The sequence below is a fragment of the Chelon labrosus genome, assembly GCF_963514085.1.
Source record: "Chelon labrosus genome assembly, chromosome: 14".
In the NCBI taxonomy this organism is placed as follows: domain Eukaryota; kingdom Metazoa; phylum Chordata; class Actinopteri; order Mugiliformes; family Mugilidae; genus Chelon; species Chelon labrosus.
Window position 1 is genome coordinate 28,149,970 of NC_140347.1, and position 22,177 is coordinate 28,172,146.

The window sequence follows — 22,177 nt, forward strand, 5'->3', positions numbered from 1 at the left end:
ATGATTGCACCATTTTTGCTGCACATTTTATTAGGATCAGGAATATATATAAGTATATTATCTAATCAAAAGATTTATGGTTCCATTAATAAAATTATTATGTTTTTTAGTTAATATTGCCTGGGAATTTAAAAAAAAACACTGATAATATTAATTCTGAATGTTTAACGTATGGTTCTGCTGGTACAGTATTTAGTGTTCGATCTAAAGAGCAAAACATCAATGTAAGTATATTATCAGTTTCATCCAGTAATTGCGTTGATATCTATAACAAAGGAAAGTCTCTGAAAAGTAGCAGAATTCAATGCAGGGTTTTGTGTACCACAACATGCTATTCTATTGTTATGTATCCTAGATAATTCATCTGTGTTAACAAGTAAGAAACACATTATCCTCTGTGGTACGGTGTTGATTCTATAATTTGCTGAATGTACTGCACACATTGTCTCTGAAATTAAATGTACATTAAAGTCATTCTTGTGATTCTTTTTCTGAAACACAAATCAAAATAAAAATCTGTGGTTTTCTGAGATTCACAGCATAAAAGACTTTTCTAATGAAAGTGTGAATTAAGAGAAAATTAAAAATATTACTAATTAGTGTATGAAATGTTCCAGGTGAACAATCATATTGTATACTATTTACCACAAACATAAATTGTAGAAAATAATCATTTGTGTAGAGCCCAAGTGTAGTGAACGATCTACCACAATCATAAATATATCCTACCATTCATAGAACCCAAGTTACATTAGTAACTCTTGTTAGCATACTCCTAGTTGCTGTGGGGTACTCCATCTCTGTTGCTGCAGCAGCTGCACCTTCACCTGTAGCAAGCAATTGATTAACATTAAATACATCTCTAACAGTGCATCAGCTGAGGAATGTCACCACAGACAAGACATTTAAAACTGCACTATACTGTAAAAGACAGAGAGCTATGACAAAATTATATGTGCAGCTTTTCACAACCCTCAACAACAATGCATACAGGTCACTTGAGACTTAACAATTTACGATACCGTCCAAGATAGCTGAAAATGAAATTGATATTCCATATGCAATTCTGGTCAACATCTTTACAAAAATACAGTCTCATGACTCGGTATGAGTCAGTTTGTCTGTAGAGACTTCTTTCATTCTCTTTCTACAGAGAGTCCCATTAGATGGAGCTGATGGATGTGCCTCTCTCAGAGTTTCCGTTTGCAGTCTCCTGTGGTCATGTGACACACATAATTGGTGTCACTCTGATTGACTGCTTAACACCAGTAAGAAGCAGGCCACTGTCCTTAGGTCTTCCTACATGGCATGCACACTCTCAAGTGCTTCCTACTTCAGCTCCTGCCTGTATGCAACAGTCCCCTGCTACACAAAGGAATACTGTACTTTATCTCAAGAGTGGTGTATGGTTGTTCGCTATCCTAGAATCAACAGAAGTGGAGAAGTAAATGTTGTGCCATCAGCCTAATTCTAGCAGCAGAAGGCAACAGTCTCTTTGACATACCAGGAACATGCTGTAAGATCCAAGACCAGGTAGGCTGTGATTGTGGGTGCTATGTCTAGCTGAAGTTGTTCAGGTTGATTGTGTCCAAATATTTTCAGATCATCCTCTGAATGTGGCCCAGTAACTCTTCCACATTGCAGGTTGTTTCAGTAATAATATCATGCATTAGTTCAGACCTCTCTGGTCATGTCCTTTGCTGAAAATTGAAGACAGATCATCTCTGAGTGTTCTGTTTTCATTAATATGGGCTAGTATAAGGTACCTGTCTATAGTCAGTGAATTACCCATAGTAGATGGTGGTCGGGACAACCCTAGTTAGGGCAAACAGCAAAGTTACAAATTTACTATATATTGCAATACTGATGTAAAATTATGCTATATTAAGAATATTGATACAGTTTTATTTTTCCATCAGGCAGCCTTTGTAGACAAGAAACTGGAGCTGATATATTACTCTCTTTAAAGCCAAAAGAATTCCCAAGTTAACTTGGATCTTAACTAGTGTGTTAACACACTGAGTAATACAAAGAAACCAACAAAGTGGTAGAAATCTCTGGTGGAGTCTGGTGGCTTTGAAGAAAGTGATGCAAGTGAGGAATAAAAGGTGGCGATTATATTCTAACATTGTCTCTACAATTACTTCTTAATTATATCTCTGCTGGGAATGATTTTCATCTACATCAGTTTACTGATTGAAACATAATAATAACCTACCTCTAATCAACATCTGGTCCAAAGTCTTTCGCAACAATGCTGCAGGAGGGTTTGACTTTAGTTTTGACTGAATTTAATTCTCAGATCTTGCTGGAAAAGCAAAGGGTTTCTGAGGAAGCACCTGCTTGCTGGCACTGACTAATTTCCACAGTAAACACTGGAAGAGTGAGGAACGTCATCCGGAGCACAATAATAAGGGGCTTTCCCGCAGCCATGTTTACCTCAGAGCAACTTGCCTTTGGAACAGCTGCACTGACCTGCTCCCGACTACGTTACTGCACATGGGTTTTAAACAACTTGTCACAGATAGCCTTGCAGGTTTGTGCTTGTATACTGTAGTCTTGGATTGTTTTACTGAAGTGAAGAAAGACAAATGAGAAAATCACAAATATGGTGAACTGAGAGCATGAATTAAATTATCTTTAAACACAAGAAATAGTGAATCCCACAAATTCCTCTCAGTCCAGCACCAGCTGTGCTAGATACCTGCAGTGCTGACAGTCTAATGAGAAGGAAAAGTGAAGCTGTAACAGCAGACGGGCCTGTTCGATACATTGAGGGAGCTTGATTGTTCCTTGTTTATTGACAATCACTTTGTCTTTTTATGGCAGATGCAGAAGTGAGACCTTCTCTCAGTCTATGTGTGACAGAGAACAAAAATGGTTCCCACACAGACAGGAAGGCAAAGAGGGGCCGCTTGTGATGAGGAGGGAGATCAAAATTGAGGAAAGTGCACGCTGGTGTGTTGATGTGTGTTTGAGTGTGTGCATGTATGTGAATGAATTCAAGTTTTAATAACTTTTTTTTTTTTTTAACTTTTAAACAACAACTAACTTACTGCACAACATCATTTGAATATTACACTTTGAACTCTTTGTCAGTGCACAGCTCTACTGCACAGCCACGCACATAACTGTAAAACTTGCATATGAGCACATGTACGGACATTTGCAGTCACATGCAGTGCACACTCACATTAATAATGGGAGCTGAAAGCGACTATTGGCAGCATGTGGGCTTTTGGCACAGAGGTGGTCAGAACTGCATTACCAAAGGAGACCCACGCTCCCTTTCTTTCCCACTGTTGTTCAGGTTATCCTGTGGGGCCACTTATGACCCTTCTGCAGGCAGGATGCAATGTCTGGGGACCCCAACGGAGCTGTACACAAGCATCCGCCAAGCCCTGGGAAGAAAACAAGGGCTGATGGAAAACTAAAAGAAAGGAGTATAAAGAGAAACAGCAGTTAGTAACCAGGACGCACTCAATAACACTCACCATGCACCTGCAGCCTGTGTGTGTGCGTGTGCGTGGATCTGTGTGTGTATGTGTGTACAGTGAAGTGAGGTTGTTCCTTCAGAGAACTACAGCACAGCACAGTCCCCACACACAGCACAGGTGGTCCAAACAAAAACCTGTGAAGTGTTGCCCAGAGAGTAATATCCCCACGTTGCGTGTTGTATAAAGCCCCCCATAGGAAACAAACACTTCCGGTGCTGTAAGATTTATTGTTCTCTGCACTTATAGGTTACAGTATTCTCTGAATGATACCTTCCTTACAAGGTTCTTCGATTCCATTCTTAATAATATTTAATAGTAATCTAGCATGCAAAGCGGACATAAAGGGTCATAAACACTGCTTGATAACTCAAGGACATATTGTTTTGTGTTTATTGTCTCAGTCGCTAAAGAAGAGAGGTGAATTCCCTCCTCTGTGCATTGTGCGGTGAGAATAGAGGAAAGAGCTGGTTAACTGTGTTGCATGAGAAATCAAAGCATTGTTACACATTGATAGATTGACCGCACACCAGCTTGCAAACTTTTCCCCACAAGTATGACAGACGTTGCATCTGCAATCCCATCTGCACATTGCCCTCTGCACCAGATAGAAATGTTTGGCAGTGCACATCAAAAATCCCCACCACTCTGTTGAGTCATGTTTATATATTTGTCAGGATTCATTGTAAGGGTTATGTATTAATAGAAATGGGAAGAACTGGCTAAGTAACTTAAAGTGGACTGCCTGTAGGGAGAGAGTTAGAGTTTAAAACATGACCGTTTGCACCCTCTAGTGTCAAAAGCAGGGTACATCAGTGAGCAATTAATAATATTTCCGGAACTAAATACTGACTCTCTTTATAAATCTGCAATGCATTTTAGCATTGCTTATTAATTGTTTATTGCACTTCCAGTGGCAATACAATATTATCAAGTCTTGTTACAAAACAAAAATGGATCCTGCTAGATCATATCCTGAGATCAATTTATTTCCCAACACCAACACATCAGCTAATTCACAGAATTCACTAAATAAACTTGTCACTATTTACCATTAGGAAAAACAGACTAACTAATATAATACAAAGTCAGTTATTTGGGGATATTTGGATTTCACTCATGTCACCTATGAATGACTAAGCTACGCGAGGGCTCATGAGCTGCTTTCAGAAAGCATGTTTTAAAACGACAATTTAATGTATTGACATTGGCCACTTTGCTCCATCATTACTTGACATGTGATTGAAGCTGTCTCTGTGTAAATATAGTGTATGATGGTGTTGTGTTCCAGTTTGTAGTCAACAGGCAGTAAAGTTAGAAGGAGGACCTCAAGGTGAAATTAAGAATGTGATAATTCAATTCAATTTCAATTAAATTTTATTTATATAGTGTCAATAACAATACAAACTGTCTCAAGATGCTTTACAAAAACCCGGCCTGAAACCCCCAGAGCAAGCCTGAAGGCAATAATATAAGAAAGTAAAACAAAATGGATTATTTAAATAGTGTCAGTTTCTGCTATTCATATATAAAATAAAACGCTTCAGTTCAACCTTTGACCCCACACACGTATCTCCAGGCGCAATCTAACATTACCTGTCAAGTAGAGGAATTCAAGACCTCAGCTCCACCGTCCCTCTTGTGGCTACAGTGCATATTTCTTTTAGTCCTGTCACCGTTGGCCAAGCTGACAAGATGTGCTGAAGAGATTAACAGTGGTACAGAGACCACCGGAGGAACTGAGACGTGTGTCATGGAAACCATTCTCTCTGTTTTTACATGTGAGCGCTCAGCATTCAACCACACCTACTTTCAACACTTATAACCCATATACACACAAACACAGTACGGAACTACTGTATAACCACATTTCCATTGTACATGCCAGGCGTGTATTGATGCAAATAAGATTCCACTCTCTGTTTTAATTTAATCAACAAATCTGACTTTGGTGTTTATACATTTGCCAGTCTCAGTACAAAAGATGAATTGCTGACCAGTTGCAGGACTTAAGGGAACTGAGATGAGTTTAATCAGCAGGTGATCTTTGTGCTATATCGTTAGATGGTCACAGAGTCGACTCAGATTAGGAGGGCATCACGGCACAAGATCAAGGGACAAGCTGCTGTGTGTTTCCAGTAAAACACGCCATAGACCCCCAGGGGAGACCTGGTCTTCACTGTGTGTGTGTGTGTGTGAGAGAGAGAGAGAGAGAGAGAGAGAGAGAGAGAGAGAGTAAAAGTGAGAGAGAAACTTTCCAAGCCAAAAAAGAGCGAGTGAGAGTGACACACTAGCAAGCAGTCAGTTTTCAATGAGGAAACCGAAGACATTTTGCACCCTGGAGTAACTTCTGACAGACACGAGCCAGGGACAAGTTCAAGGTATTTATCTGCTGCATGCTAATCTGACACTAGAGAGAACTAAATAGCTGAAATATTGTATACACCATGATATTATACTGATAAAATGAACTATTGTGATAAATAGTGTAACAAAATAATAAATTGAATTAAAATTGTTGATTTAAAAGAAAATGATTATATAATTCAATTGGAATGGACGTAATAAACGTGGTATGACAGGTAATGTTAGTAACATGTTTTTTAAACTGACACTGTAAGTGATTAGTGTGACTGAGTAAAAAACACGTTAACACAATGAATTTTGATTTCTTTTAAGTGTAAGTATTTTAGTTCATTTTCCCTTTAATCATAAGGTTTCCTACATGGAAACAGACAATGAATGTATCAATTTGTTACTGCTACTACTGGTAATGTGATGTCCAGCTATACTATTGCCGCTCATTTGTATTAGACATCCCTTGTTGTTGGAGGAATAAAAGCTCAATTCTTGATTTTATGTTGTAATTAAAGCATGATCATTTTTCACTATTCCCATTACAGTGCTTACAAAAATGTCAGTTTTATGAACAGCGAGAAAAAGCATGAAGCTAAATCTCCCGCTTGCTGGGGGGTTGTGTTGGTTGTGTTGCCTTTAGACTTTGAATTTCCACCCACAAACTTTAACTTCCATAACCGTAACAGACCATTCTGGTTGCCAAATATTCAAATAATGGAAAATTGAAATTGGCCATTAAAATGACCTTAGGACTGTTTGATTTAAATGAGGCACATTTAAAAGATTCAACGCAAACATCCTCAGAGTGTAAGAAACAGCAGTGATAGCACCATTACAGGAAAACATGGTAATGGTGTGTAAGATCGGTGTAAAATTCAACACCAGTCCATCAGATATTTTTGGTGCTTTATTTTTCCTCTATTTTTAACTCTATAACAACAATAAGGCTGTGTCTTAAACTGAAAATGCAAATGCTACCACATAAAGCTGTAAACATATTTTCCACTTCCTCTTACAAGAATCAGTTTGTTTTTTACTGGGGCACCTGTTACCAAGAATTTAAATAAACACACCTAAAAAAGATTTGGTCATTTTGAGAGTGCTTAATTTACTTTTCAGCGTTGGGCATGAAGTCAAAGAGCAGGCCTTGCAGCAGGAGGAGTGGAGACTGAAAACGGATTCAGTGAAGCTCATCTGCTTTATCAGGTAAGAGCACAGAAATCAGCATGTCGTATCTGTCCGAGCCTCTTAGCAGGAACTTGTTGCATGTCAAGTGGTGTATTCTAAGATTAAATTGAAGTAAATCTTGTTCGTTGCATGCAACATTGCTAAAGGAGATTTATATTGCACATGCAGGATGGGCTGCACTTGCAGTGACCAGAAAGAAGTCAAAGAACAGGGGTTCTATAAAGGAAAGCACAACTCTCAGGCCTCGCAATCGACAAACCATATAGTAAGTACAAAACTGACTCAAACCCAGTATAACGTACATTTATTAACTAGGATCTTAAACTACATCTTAATTACCGTAAATGATCCACTTAACGTGATTATTTTTCTTCTTTCTTAGGCACGGAGCGGAAACACCAATAAAGAAAGAGGTAACCGCTAAACTCTTCGCATATAACTTCTAGAGGAACGTAATAGGAGCCGAGTTTGTGCCGTTAACCGTTGCTCCTTTAATGAGACATTAATGGCAGTGAGAAGAAGACACACTTTGTGATTGAAATCTCAGTTGAATTTCCTCTCTCCTCTTCTGGGGATAAGATGAGATCACACGCACAGGAAAGTGACTTTAATGCCACAGACAGCACACAAACAACATATTGCTCAGAGATGAAAAGCAATGCTCTATTTGAATACTGCTGCACGCTCTGTGGACTAGGAGGACGACGTAATGTCAAGAAACACGTCTCTGAATGTATAAATAACCTTTAAGGGTGTAAAAGGGGCCACTGTTTGCAATCTATAAAGGAATCCCCCTCATTTTAAACAACCTTGTGCTCTGCTTGACTTTAGACGACATTGTGTTTGTGGCTCAACATGACTTCAAAGCGTCGAACGACACTGATCTACCTTTCAGAAAGGGAGACAAACTTCAAATTTTGCAAGAGTAAGTCCCGTCCTAGTCTGAAGCGGTGAAATAAATTCCTCAGGGCTTTATACCCTAAGAAGTAATATTGCTTTTGTCTTGATTTGCAGAAATGGAGACTGGTGGCTGGCTAGATCACTGCTGACTGGACAAGAAGGCTTCATACCATGTAATTATGTAGTCAGGGCAGACACACTGGAGGTGGAAAAGTAAGCAGCGTCTTTAGACACATACTTCAAAACATACTGGATTGTTAAATACGTTTGAGCTCATGATAATTTGAAACAAATGTCTTCTCGTCCTGTGTCCTGTAGGTGGTTTTTCAAGGATATGAGCAGGAGAGAGACTGAACGACTGCTTTTAGCCCCTGGAAATAAACCAGGCTCCTTCCTAGTTCGAGAGAGTGAGACCAGTAAAGGTGACTATACCATCAGCCGCTCTCTGTGATCGTGCCGTGACAGTGCATCAGATGACGGCATATTCAGGAAGATTTGAACATTTTCAGAACAGTTAATACTTACATGTTTTTTTTCCTTTTAGGGTCCTTCTCACTGTCAGTCAGAGATTGTGACCAAGAGCAGGGAGATGTGGTAAAACACTACAAGATCCGTTGTATGGACAAAGGTGGTTACTACATCTCCCCTTCGAACACGTTCCCATCCCTGCAGGAACTGGTCCAATACTACACTCGTAAGTAATAAACAGAAAAACTCTACATCTACTCACAAACTTCAGTTCAGACATCTGCATTGACTTCAAATTAAAGAGGGGGGAGTATGACCCTTGTGATGTGTTGTGCATTTCCTGTGTCAGAGAGTGATAGTCTTTCCACTACTGTGACTGAACCACAAGATAAAAAGGCCAAATTTCGAAAATGGCTGCTAGTGCATGGCAGCGAGTGAAAACAACACACACACCGACAAAAAAGTTTCAACAAGACCTGAACTTTTTCTGTAACTAAAGTTATCACAGGGGAAGAGGAATAAATTTGAATGTATAATTTTTGGGTGCAGGCACAGCAGATGGTTTGTGTCAGCGGCTGTATGCTCCCTGTAATCCGAAGGCCCCTCTGCAGCCGTGGGCTCATGATGAATGGGAGATTCCCAGAGAGACGCTGAAAATGGTTAGGAAACTTGGGGCCGGGCAGTTTGGAGAAGTGTGGATGGGTAAGAGAAAGCCAGCAGTGATTAAAGTAGCCTTATAAACCAAGACTTTAGAGGGAATGAGGCATCCTGTTTGAATCTCTACCGCAGGTTACTACAAGAACACACAAAAGGTTGCTATTAAGACCTTAAAGGAGGGAACGATGGAGCCTGAGGCCTTCCTTCAGGAGGCCAACCTGATGAAGAAGCTGCAGCACGAACGACTTGTGCGACTACATGCCGTGGTCACCAAGGAGCCCATTCTCATTGTGACTGAGTTCATGATCAATGGTAAGCAAAATAAAGAGTGGGCATTTCTGATGGTTCAAAAATAACCAGATAGGAATGATAAATTACACATTAATCTGGTTATTCAATTACCCAGGTAATAACAAGCATCTATTTTTCCCAGGTGACATTTTCAAACGTCTTGTTTATCAAAAATACAAACATAATTAAATGCAAGTATGAAGACAGGAAAATCTTCACTTTTGAGAAGCTGGAAGCAGACGATCTGACCATAAAACTATCGATTCATTGATGCAGCTCCAGCTCTAAAGCACATTGAAAATCGGGGCTAACCATTGACAGTGCTTTTTATTCAGGCTTTATTCAACCCCTTAAGGCCAAGGCTGTTGGCTATTTTTAAATTCAACCAGAAAAACGTTTCCACTCAGGTGGTTAACAGCTCGAAACCGGAAGGCCAAAACCAACAACTTTGGGCTCTATCAATATAAAACACTTGGGGACAATAGAAAAACTGTAAATCCATGTGTATCTGTCAATAGATCTGAAAAACATCAAGGAAAATACAAAGTTTTACCTCCTCCAAACCAAAACTGCACATAAGACAGTAAATAAGGTATATGATGTGGCAAGAATAAATTGTTAAATTGTGATTCTTTTAGGTTTAACATGTGGTGTTATTGTACTGGGTGCCATTTTTTTTTTAGAGAAATAAATCATAAATAAACTATCGACTATTTTACCCTAAGATATATAAGCGCTAGAGGCTCATAAGCAGCAGTTTTATCTCCATTTTTAGCAGCTTGCGACCAAACATCATGTGACTCTTTGTTGCTGTCATTATAACATGGTAAAATGTCATGATTCTGTGTAACTGCAAGCAGAAGCTTCTACGAAACTATACAATCGTTTCCAATTAAAGAAGTTATTTTTCATTTTTTTATTACTGGAAAAAAAAAACTCTGCTTCTCTTTTTTCATTTGCAGGGTGTCTTCTTGACTTTCTAAAAACAGACACAGGAAAAAAGCTGACGCTAAAGAAGCTCATCGACATGTCAGCGCAGGTGGGCGACGATCTCAATAATATAATCTCTCAGAAGTCGTATCCTATACGTTGACAACTAATTTTTTTCATCACTAACAGAAAGGTTTATCTCCAAAAATGACTGAAATATCCAAACTTTTTTTGAACTTCTCCTGTGAACGCCTCCGTAACTCTTACTTCATGTTTTTTCCTTTGCTGCATTTGTTTGTGACAGTCTGACGTTTGTCTTATTTACAATTTTTGCATTGTCTGTCAAAATCAAAAACACTGACCTTATGAGTGACCTCAAAGTCTATTTTTACACCCTAGCTGTTTTACAGTACAGCTTTGAAAGCGTGTCGTAGTACACGGTACCAGGCGTTCTGTGAATTCACATGGAAACTGTCAGCAGTAGCTGTGTGGTTTCTGTGGCGGGGCTTTTGCTTGTCTGGTTTCAAAGCCTCGCCCTACGTCAATTATTAACATCCGGACAGGAAATCATGCTATTTTTTCCATCCACGGTTCGCTCCCCCAAAACTCTTTTGCCCCTCCATCAAATACGTTTCACTTCCTGAGAGTTGGCACATCCTGTTAAACCCACTTTGCTGCCTTTATTTTACATATGAGCCTGCACATATGTACACACACACTGTAGCAGAACTATTTCATTAGCTCAACTAAGAGTAACTGAACACACTGGTACCAGTAAACTGATAACAAAATGTAGTACCTTTATGTGTAGCACATAAATGTCATTTGTATTTCATGTTTCCAATTCTTCTGTTTTTTTGTGACAGATAGCTGAAGGCATGGCGTACATTGAGAAGAAGAACTACATCCACCGTGACCTGCGCGCAGCCAACATACTGGTCAACGAGATGCAGCACTGCAAAGTAGCGGACTTTGGCCTGGCCAGAATCATCGAGACAGAATACACAGCTCAAGAAGGTGCAGTGGGTTCAAGCATCGCAGCTCACCCTCCACCACATATCAGACACCCTTGTCTATACACTGAAACAAACGTTCTTTACATTTGAGTCAAATTTTAGCTTTTTTGTATTGTTTTCTCCACTTAATGATAAAGTTAAGGCCTAGAGTAAATGCTTGTTACATGGGCTTCTCTTTGCTGCCTTTAAGTGATGTACAGCACCTAAAAACACTGGAAGCAACCTACAAAACAAGATAATCCTTTAAGCTTTGACATGTAAAATATAAACCATGTTGCTTCGGAGTCATCGCAACCATTTTTCTGACGTGGAGATTTCAGTGCACACGTCAGTTCTATGACATACTGTATTGTGTAGAGGTCAGCTTTGCATTTAGTGACAGCAAATGATTTTGTTAAATTCTATCTCTAACTCCCAAATCAATCACACTGATGAAAAAAACGTGTAAATTCAACATTGCCTGTGTCGTCTGAAAGGGAAAAACAAAACAAGACGCATTACAGAAGTAACTTTATCTGTAAACTCTTTAATCGCATCTAATGGCATCGAATTACTGTTATCACAGGGCTGATTCATTGCCCCACGCTGACAGGAACAAACAGAGACACATGCCTGCTTGTTCTTTACAATCACAACCCAGTAACACAGTTTCCCTCCCCTCCTTCTCGTCCTCTTTCTGATAATTAGGTGCTAAATTTCCCATTAAATGGACAGCTCCAGAGGCCATCAATTTTGGTACATTCAGCATCAAATCGGACGTCTGGTCCTTTGGGATCCTGCTGACAGAAATAGTCACCTATGGAAGAATACCTTACCCAGGTATGGGAAAAATGTTCATGTTATTATAATACAGAGATTACGGCGATTACAAGATACAAAAATAAATCCGTGTTCTGTTTGCTGATCAGGAATGACCAACCCAGAGGTGGTCAGGCATCTGGACAAGTCGTACAGGATGCCATGTCCGGACGGCTGCCCTGACGAACTGTACGATATCATGATGATATGCTGGAAGCAGCGGCCCGAGGAGCGGCCAACATTTGAGTACCTGCAGAACACTCTCAACGACTTCTTTATTGCCACAGAGGGACAATATGAGATGCAGCCATGATCACTGATAGTTTTTTGTTCAAATCCAGAAGAGATAGAGTTCATTAAGGATCACTCAAACGTCCTCAATGCGACTGATGCAAGTGACTCAGATGGATTTTTTTTTTTACGCAACTGAATGTAAAAACTATTTATGGCTTCTTCTATCAGTAGCGGATATGAGCATCAGAATGACAGAAATTCCACACGGCTGTGTCACACTGACGACTTTACTTCGTCTAGGGACGGCTCCTGGTCTCGATTGACACACGATGGTTAATAGGACTATGGAAATACAAATAAAGTACGTGCGTGACGTCAAAACGCCTTTCGACCTCGGGGAACACAGGTAAAGTTGGAGATTAAATATTTGAATGGTACAAAAACGAGCACCCTGAGATTACATGCACAATACTTTGCACTTTTCTTTTTCTTCAGCCATTCAGCGTATAAATACATATAAATAAAGAAAGAGGGCTTAACAAAGAGAAATTATTCCTGCATATACAATTTTGTAAATAAAATATTTGCATAATTTAGAACTCTGGTTCGTTCTTTTTTTCACTGTAGTGTTTACGCGAATTTTCATAAAAGTGGGAAATGTTTATAGATGATTTTTGTTTTGCAGCTAGACCAAATCTTAATCCTCTTTAATCTAAATTAACGGAGGACAGTACATCAGCATGGTGAATAAACAACCCAGCCTCAAAATGAAAGTTACTTAAAATGTATAAGTTGACCTTTAATCTGAAAGTAAGAGACTGTAGTAACCTACAGGAAGCATCTAAAAACAACTACCCTGGCTAAATTACAGCGGTTATAAGCCTTCAACTAAAGCGTCCCCTGGGTGGGGGGATCCAGACAGCATCTTGTAGATAAGAAAGAGGAATGGGCCATGGCAGCCAGGGGTTAAACCCTGCCATTTCCTGAATGGACAGGAAACAGGAAGTGTGAGTCAGCATTCCTCAAATGCCACACAGATAGCACACCCTGACATGCTAAACTGGTTGAGGTCTTCACATTTTTTCCATTAAAAAACATCTGTTTGGTATTTGGTGCTTGAGCGGCGTTCTGAGGGAAGTGTTTTTTTGTTTAGTTTTTTCTGTTATGGTTCATAAAGCACCTTTGAATTATGAGGAAGTGAGCGATATTTACTTTTTATGTTTAATGTTTAATATATTGACACCAATTGTAGAAGATCTACAAAAAAAGTTTCTCATCAATAAAAAGCAGCAGGCACACATACAGTACACACTACAAATTTCATCATCATGCCAACTGTTATCTGCCATGCGTGCAGCATCATTATCATAAATATGATGATTGAGTTTATGTTGACTTTATGAACCACTCACAACCTTTCCTGTTGTCCCATCACAATAGTCTGCAAAAGCAAAGGAAAAGGAAAAGGAGAGGCTGTATCGACAGAAAGTGCAGCATCTTAAATCTTATAGGATACACTCATTTCAATAAATACATCTCTGCACACACTGGCAGTCTCCATAGCAGTCTTTTAATGGCAGTGTGTTCTTGGTATTAGTTAGTTCCCCATAATTCAAAAGTTCATTTCCTTTCTGCGCACTGCAACTCAAATATGAACGCATGAATGGTATTTCAAAAGTGGAACTGTGCTGTGGCTGATTTAATACCAATATCATCCTGCAGAGGTCAGTGCCGCACAGCAAGCCAGTCTGTGCTGTTCATACAGTAGAACTACAGACAAGCTGTAAAGAAAGTCTTGTGCTGCCACTGTTCTGTGTGGATTCATGCAAATTAGGGTATTTTTCTCAGGAATATTGTGGATATGTCCAGTTTCACATCAAAAAATTAACTTGATGTCAACAACAAGTCTTTATTTTCAAAATTTTACCTAAAATTTCTCCTAACTCTCTTTCCTCCAACCTGGACATTGGCATCCTCAAAAAATGCAAATGGTGTCTTCTTCTTCTTCTTATGTATATATTTCTTGTCCACATGTGTATTCACAAATTCCCCTTAAATCATATTTGGATTTATCATCAAACTTGTTGCTATAATGCTAAAATGTTCAACCTCATATTAGCTATACATGATTGAGTAATCACACAGCTAACTGTGGCATCAGAATTCTGTCATGCACAGATCCTATCACAGTTATCTGTATTTATTTAGTTTTTATCTCCCTACTTGTCTCCTTTTTTTTGAGAAGGGTTTTTTTGCTCAGAAGCTGCAAATGATCTTTATTTTAAAATCCTTTTAAGCTGGAAAGCTACCATTATTATAATGTTAAATATTCATTTTGAGTGTTGAACCATTGTATTAGCATGCTTTAATCTTTTTCTTTGTCAAGCCTTTATTAATTAATGCATTTTAATTAACTAATTCTCCTGTTTATCTCTGCCAGCATAATTAAATGTAACTGGATCAGCGGTGGATTATGTATCCAGCATCCTAATAATCCACGTGTTGAGCATGTACTGCAGAAGTTATGAGATGCAGCTAATATTTGTTTTCAAAAGCTATACCCCACAGGCACAGACTAATAACACCAGTGTTTGAGGTGATGAATTGAAGGAACCACCGTTAATAAAGCCTCACATGGTGGAATGATTGATAAGAAGCCTCACCTTGAAATGAGCCATGATGTTAACATAAGATGACAAGACATGTGGGGCGAAGGTAGGAAGGCCAAATTTCCCCTCCTTCTGTGCATCAACACTGCCTTGGAGGAATAATGACAGCAAACGTCGGCTAGTGCACAGATTAATGACTGATTCCAGCAGAAGGCAACACATCATTAGCATTGAGGATAACCCTTCGCTGTCCCCTAGGATAAAAACGAGCCCATCGCCACAGATGAAAAGAGATGCGCTTTCATCTTCCAATAATGTTTTCAATGGTGTTCAGTTGGCATTATGCTCCTCATAAACATGTTTTCTCTTGTGGGCTTTCATGTCATTACATTAATGGAGTCCATCAATCACAAGTGTTTGGTCCAATAGATGTGAGGGCTCTTGAAATAATGACAGACGACGTGCACAAAATATTCTGCAAAATGAGCATTTGTAAAATAGATAAGCAAAGAGAAAGATGACAGAGAAGGATTTTTTTAATCTGATTATTGTTTTAAGGACTCTTTATCCCCTTAACTTATAATATTTATTTTCATTCACCTTTTGAATGTACTTTTATGTCTGTAGCTCAGAAAAAAAATGTGTAAAAATGTGCTTTGCGCATCAATGTTTTCTTAAAGTTGCACTTAATAAAATTCCATCAAACAACTGTGAAAGAAAGTTGGCCACATCGACTGTATAAAAAAACGAAGGAGCCCTCTGTCATGTCAACCGGAGTGGTTCTGAAGCTCAGCGTGGTGGCTCCTGACTCCGCCATCTTGCCTGATTCTGCGTAATTCAAATATATGCAAACAGATAGAGCCTGAAGAGGTTGGGTGATACGTAACAGTTTTTGACCTGTATGGGCATCCACCTGTCACTCAAAGCTGCAACGCCCCCTAAATTATGCTTAACTTTAAGGCTTTAAGACACCCCTGCACAGATATCATAAATTGGGATATTAACCATAGAGACAAGCCCTGTAGCTACAAATTAGGTGAAAAGAATACGGCATTGAAAGGCACATCACCCTGCTATTTTTGCAGCCTCCATCACGGTAAGTAAGCTAGGGTTAAATGAGTCTAATGTAAGTGCTTTTTAAGTTGCACTACATGGAATTACTTCCTTCTGCTGCCCTCTGCTGACTTTCTACTTACACTTATCTAAACAGTGTATAATTGATTAGAATTTAACAAACTAAAATTGTCCATATATGTATTTCCTGGAGTCCAGATACAAAGTAATACATTATACAATTCAAATTGCAATCCTGCAATATATTGTTTAAGTTTAGAAATGTTAGTTTGCTTCAGAATGTGTACACCCCTAATGGTTTTACATCATTATGTTTGTACAGGAATATCTGTTCAGCCATTGCACTGCGTTTGAACATCTGTGTTTATTGCACTTTAATTTAAGTTCCAGCAAATACGTGCTGTTTTTCCACAGCAGCCAAAGAAAATGAGTTTTGTATTTTTACTTGAACTATACTACCTCTTTTATCTATCTGTAATATATGATCCAACCTTATACAGTCATGGACGAAAGTATTGGCACCCCTGGAACTTTTCCAGAAAATGCACCATTTCTCCCAGAAAAGTGTTGAAATTACAAATGTTTTGGTATACACGTTTATTTCCTTTAAGTGCATTGGGACAACACAAAAAAGCAGAAGAAAAAAGCCAAATTTGACATAATTTTACACAAAAAATTGACTGGACAAAATCATTGGCACCCTCAACTTAATATTTGGTTGCACACCCTTTGGACAAAATAACTGAAACCAATCGCTTCCTATAACCATCAACCAGTTTCTTACACCTCTCAACTGGAATTTTAGATCTTTCCATAGGTGTTCTATGGGATTTAGATCCGGACTCATTGCTGGCCACTTCAGAATTCTCCAGCGCTTTGTCTCCAACCATTTCTGGGTGCTTTGTGGGGTGTGTTTTGGATCATTGTCCTGCTTGAACACCCATGACCTCTGATGCAGACCCAGCTTTCTGACACTAGGCCCTACATTACAGGCCAGAATGTTTTGATAGTCTCCAGATTTCATGATTCCTTGCACACAATCAATGCACCCAGTCCCAGAGGCAGCAAAACAACCCCAAAACATCTTTGAACCCCCACCGTATTTGACTGTAGGTACCGTGTTCTTTTCTTTGTAGGCCTAATTCGGTTTTCTGTAAACAGTAGAATGACGTGCTTTGCTAAAAAGCTCTTCCTTAGTCTCATCTGTCCACAAAACATTGTCCCAGAAGGATTGAGGCTTACTCAGGTATGTTCTTGCAAACTGCAGTCTTGCTTTTTTATGCCTCTGTGTCAGAAGTGGGGTTCTCCTCGGTCTCCTGCCATAGCGCTTCATCTCATTCAGACGACGACGTATTGTTCGAGCTGACACCGTTGCACCCTGAGTCTGCAAGACAGCCTGAATTTGTGTGGAAGTTGACTGAGGTTGTTTATCCACCATTCGAACAATCCTGCGTTGCATTCTTGCATCAATTTTTCTCTTTCGTCCACGTCCAGGGAGATTTGCCACAGTTCCATGGGTTAAAAACTTCTTGATTATATTGTGCACAGTTGACAAAGGAACTTTAAGATCTCTGGAGATTGACTTGTAACCTTGAGATTGTTGATATTTTCCCACAATTTTGCTTCTTAAGTCCTCAGACAATTCTCGGCTCTTCTTTCTCTTCTCCATGCTTGGTGTGGCATACACAGGCAAACAACACAAAGGTTGAGTCAACTTTTATACATTCCAACTGGCTTCAGTTTTGATTTCTATATTGCCAGCACCTGTTACTTGCCACAGGTGAGTTTAAATGAGGATCACATGCTTGAAATGAAATTATTTACCCACAGTTTTAATAGGGTGCCAATGATTTTGTCCAGTTGTTGTCCCAATGCACTTAAAGGAAATAAACGTGTATACCAAAACATCTGTAATTTCAACACTTTTCTGGGAGAAATGGTGCATTTTCTGGAAAAGTTCCAGGGGTGCCAATACTTTCGTCCATGACTGTAAATGATCAAAGACATCCAACTCAGTACAAGGATATGTAGAACTTCTCAAGTGCTAAGACTTTAGTGTCCATATAGTCTGTTGAGTGGATTCAAATATATGCTACATATATAAGCTTAATTAAACTGGTCTAAAATGAGAAAAATTGTAACTATTATTTTGTGTAAAGACGACATGTAACATAGTTGCCAAAATGAATGTTGTTAGTTGCAGTTTGACCAAATGTAATGACTAAAAGTTGACAAAAGTGCAATGACTAAATCTATGAAAGATAAAAATGACTAAAATGTGACTAAAATGAAGACTAATAAGCATTTTGGTCTAAAGACAAAGACTAAGACTAAATCAAAAGTGGCTGTCAAAATTAACACTGGTGGCGACTGATTTGTTTTCCATTGAAATCAGGATTATAATTTGTGTTGTAATGATCATTAACCTAAAGAGGAGCTAAAGAGACATATATTTCTCTCAGAAGTTGGTGGAGACCAGAACAAAGCTAGAAATAGTCATGTTAGACCCCAACAGGTGGCTAGACACACATCTGCTGAATGATAAAGTTGCTCCGTACACTGGGTGAGTAAATATAACGTAACGGTAACACAATTGCCAAAACAGGTTTACAAGGTAATAAAAAAAGAGCTTGTCCTGCTCAAAATGGCAGAATATAATATATTATTACTTTAACTGCAATTAGGAAATGTGGGGAAGATTGAATAATCCATGCAGAATGGGTTTCAAATAAGACTGGCCAAATTCATCAGACTTTAACTAATGAAATATGCCCCATTCATACCACTGATAGACTAAATCATTAACAAATGTAGCTCATTTGTTTGTAAGGAATCTACGCGTGTGCCACTCTAAAGTACATTCACATTACTCTCATTTCCACTCAGTCATCAGGGCAGTCTTCTGCACTGTTCATGAACTCTCTTGGAAATCAATATGTAATGAGTGAGGTCTCCTGAGTTCTGCTAAAATCCATTTGGCCGGTCTGTATCAAACAACTTGGAAATGTATTTTTCCCCGGCGTTATTGAGTTAGTGAGACTGTCATGCACAGTGAAGCCATGCGGTATATTCAGATGGTACAGCTGACATCAACGTCCTTGAGCGGGACTCTGCTGTATGTATCAGCAGTACATGTGGAGGAAAATCACAAAATTGAGCACTTGATGATGAGCATAAAACTAAAGACAAGGAAAGAGAACGAATCCCTTATGTTGTATAGATCTGCACAATAGGCAGATTCCTTTTTTTTTTTCTTAACCAAAATGAGGCGTAGTGCCAAGGCCACTAATGGAATTTCCTTTGATGAAGCCAACACAAAAGAAATCTGCATAGAGAGGTAAAATTTATGAATGTCTGCTTTGTGTCTTTGGACTGATTGGGAAGGATTTGGGAAGCCCCTGATATATGATGTCAGTTCATTTACTGTAACAAACAGTAAAGCCATGAGGTAGCAAGAAACCCCCACCTCTAAATGTCTCTGGTAACTGACCCCCACGGTGGTGCTCAATGATGACTCAAGGGCACCGGTAACTACAGGGAAATTAAATTACATGTGCGCTGGTGCAGTGAAAAGTACTGAAGGATAGTGCTAGCCCACGCAACGTAGGCTGAAATGTGACCATTCCATGTTCTCTGAGACCTTCTGTCTGCGCTGTCAAGAGTTATAGGACGATTAGTTTTAAGAATAGTCTCTCATGAGGCATCAGAAAATGTATTCATTCCGGTATGAGTGTGAACAGCTACATATACTCAATGTAATCACATAAACCTTTCAGTGGACAGACTTATGTAACACGTGGCATTTTGTGTCACAGACATATGAGTCTTTTGTCAGCTCGACGGCAAAATGGCTCATGATCCCTGATCAGTATGCAGTGTTGTACTCCTGGTCCTTTTTAGATTCTTGCTGTCACCACGTCTGTTCTCCTGGAGGTTTATGTTCTTAATGTCAGCGGAAATATTCATATATGTGGCTTTGACCTTGGACTGACTGTCACTGTCATTACACTTCTTCTGTGCCTGCTTTTATATTCAATGTAAAAAATAAATAAAAAAATACTGTATATCATAAAGAGATCTGTCAATATGTGCTCAGGAGAAAAAGACACAAGTAGGAAGGTTTATATAATATTTGCACATTGTGTTTGGATGCAGTATAATTGGAGTGGTTTTATATAAAAGCACTTTAAAGAAAAAGTGTTTGAACTTTGGAAGGTGTCCTCCAATATAATATTTTCAGTATTTTGTAAGTACTTGAGAGGACAGATACAATATTAACAAAAAAGAGGTATTTGGTACCTGCCATGCTTCGAGCTTCCCAGTACTTGTATTGGGCACTCAACACCAGGCAATTAACATTCAAAGACTTCATCATGGCAGGCAAAGCTATGTTTTGGACTTTTAACCCTGAATCTAAAGGGATCTTGTTTGAAGGTTTTCAGTCTAAATGGTGACAGGGTAGTAGAGAGGAAAAATGCAAAGTAAAGAGGAGGGAGTAAGGACGAATAGAGCCCAAACCCCAGAATAGGTTTGAAAGTGACCTTCTGGTTTTCAAAGGGTTCTCTGCACTTGGACTTGCTTAATGCATTCATTAAAATGAGCTTTCAAGCTAAAACACCATCTGTATTGAAATACCTATGCTATGTTACAGCGTGGGATTAAAACAGTCCAGTAACGTGACGGTGACACAGTAATACAGACGCAAGAGGAGCCTCTGATTCTGTCAGAGTGTGACAGTGGGGAATGAATCTCGCCGATTTTCTGTTAAAAAAAAATAAAAAAGTGGCTTTGTAGACACATTTTTAACGAACTGACAAACACATTTTCTTCTTCAACTTCTGTTTTCCAAGGTAGATGTTTTTAAAGTCAATCGGCAGCAGTAAGAAATGTTTGGTTTGCATCAGCAGCAATCCCATGAGCCATTGCCTGGCATTGTCTGGCAATGATTTAGCTTTCTCCAGTCATATCCTGATATCTGTTTATAGAGATCACATTAGAAGTAACTTAGTGCTGTATTTTTACACATTTTATCACCACAGCCTCCCAGTTTGTAAGGATGCAACTATTGTAAATCACCCCATTCTGCGATAGATAATCATGCAATCCACATTTATTTGAAATGATTATCTTTGAGATCGTATCTTTAAATAATGGTCACAACCTGCACCTTCCTATCTGGATCAGGAATGCGAACGTGAGCAAACGGAGCTGCCGTTCCAATTTGTTGTTCTTTGGTAAACCTCATGTACAAAAAGATGCATTCACGCAATGATCGTGGCACCCTGAAAACAAACATGATCGTGTCTATATTTAAGGTACACGACAGGAGAAAATGTCCCTGCGAACCGGCAGCGTGTATGTGACAGTTTACAGCTCCCTCACGTCCATCCATTACACACAGTGTGAGGCACACAGCTTGAATTTATTCTGAGGGATTTTAGCCTGGTCACACACACAATTAAGAAAAACTCTCTCTTGTGAAATAAACAGAGGATCAACAGGGTGCGGTGAGGGAATTATATCAAACACAAACAGCTCAGCTCAAAAAATTAATGAATAAGAATCAGCCCAACTGAAGAGCACAGTGCAAAATTAAAAGATTAAAGCATCACTCTGAGTGGATTTTATTTGTTCGTTGTTCCTTTGTAAGCCATTCATTTTACTCCTTGTAGTACATTTTCCAGTGGTAAGGGAGCTTCTCTTACCTCAACTACATTTTCATATTTAAGCTTTTGTGTAAACTCAACCTTTATTCACGCCTAACTCACCCGACGAGAGCTGAAAGCCGCTTATGAATTTCACTGCTGCACGGCTGGCTTCTCAGGGATGGGATTACGGTGGATCCTGATATAAATGCAGATTTTTATTTTAAACAAGAAAATGTGAGATTAACTTGTGAAGCAGAAGGATGTCCCCTTCATGTTTATTCTTCTCCGGATCTTCCTCAGCGGGTGCATTAATGTGAAACAAGTAATGTCTGAGTGTTCTGCCTTTTTCACTGTGATTTAGTGGATAATCGATACTGGAGGAGAGGACTGGGAAAAAAAATCAATGTAAAATGTTTAAAACGATCTTATGTTCCAAAAAGTCAGCAACTTTCTGTTTTTTGTTATTTGTTCGTGTCTATGAAATAATGCTGGGTATTTTAGGGCTGGTGCTA

The 22,177-nt window shown here is 39.0% G+C and overlaps 1 protein-coding gene across 1 annotated transcript; it reads left to right on the top strand.

Moving 5' to 3' along the window:
* Positions 1–4,902: 4,902 nt before the first annotated feature.
* blk (BLK proto-oncogene, Src family tyrosine kinase) lies at positions 4,903–13,484 on the top strand. Its single transcript, XM_084559800.1, has 14 exons — positions 4,903–5,875; positions 6,972–7,058; positions 7,209–7,305; positions 7,423–7,453; positions 7,872–7,965; positions 8,055–8,153; positions 8,259–8,362; positions 8,485–8,634; positions 8,958–9,110; positions 9,198–9,377; positions 10,319–10,395; positions 11,153–11,303; positions 11,990–12,121; positions 12,211–13,484. Exons 3-14 carry the CDS (start codon positions 7,210–7,212, stop codon positions 12,411–12,413), a joined length of 1,470 nt encoding a protein of 489 aa, XP_084415926.1. The 5' UTR covers positions 4,903–5,875; positions 6,972–7,058; position 7,209; the 3' UTR covers positions 12,414–13,484.
* The last annotated feature ends 8,693 nt before the right edge of the window (positions 13,485–22,177 follow it).

Excerpts from the sequence above, each read along its gene's own strand:
- blk (XM_084559800.1), top strand. The coding sequence starts at position 7,210 with ATGGGCTGCACTTGCAGTGACCAGAAAGAAGTCAAAGAACAGGGGTTC. Across the intron at positions 8,363-8,484 it reads AGAGAGTGAGACCAGTAAAG|GGTCCTTCTCACTGTCAGTC; the intron begins GTGACTATACCA and ends TTTTCCTTTTAG. Across the intron at positions 11,304-11,989 it reads AGAATACACAGCTCAAGAAG|GTGCTAAATTTCCCATTAAA; the intron begins GTGCAGTGGGTT and ends TCTGATAATTAG.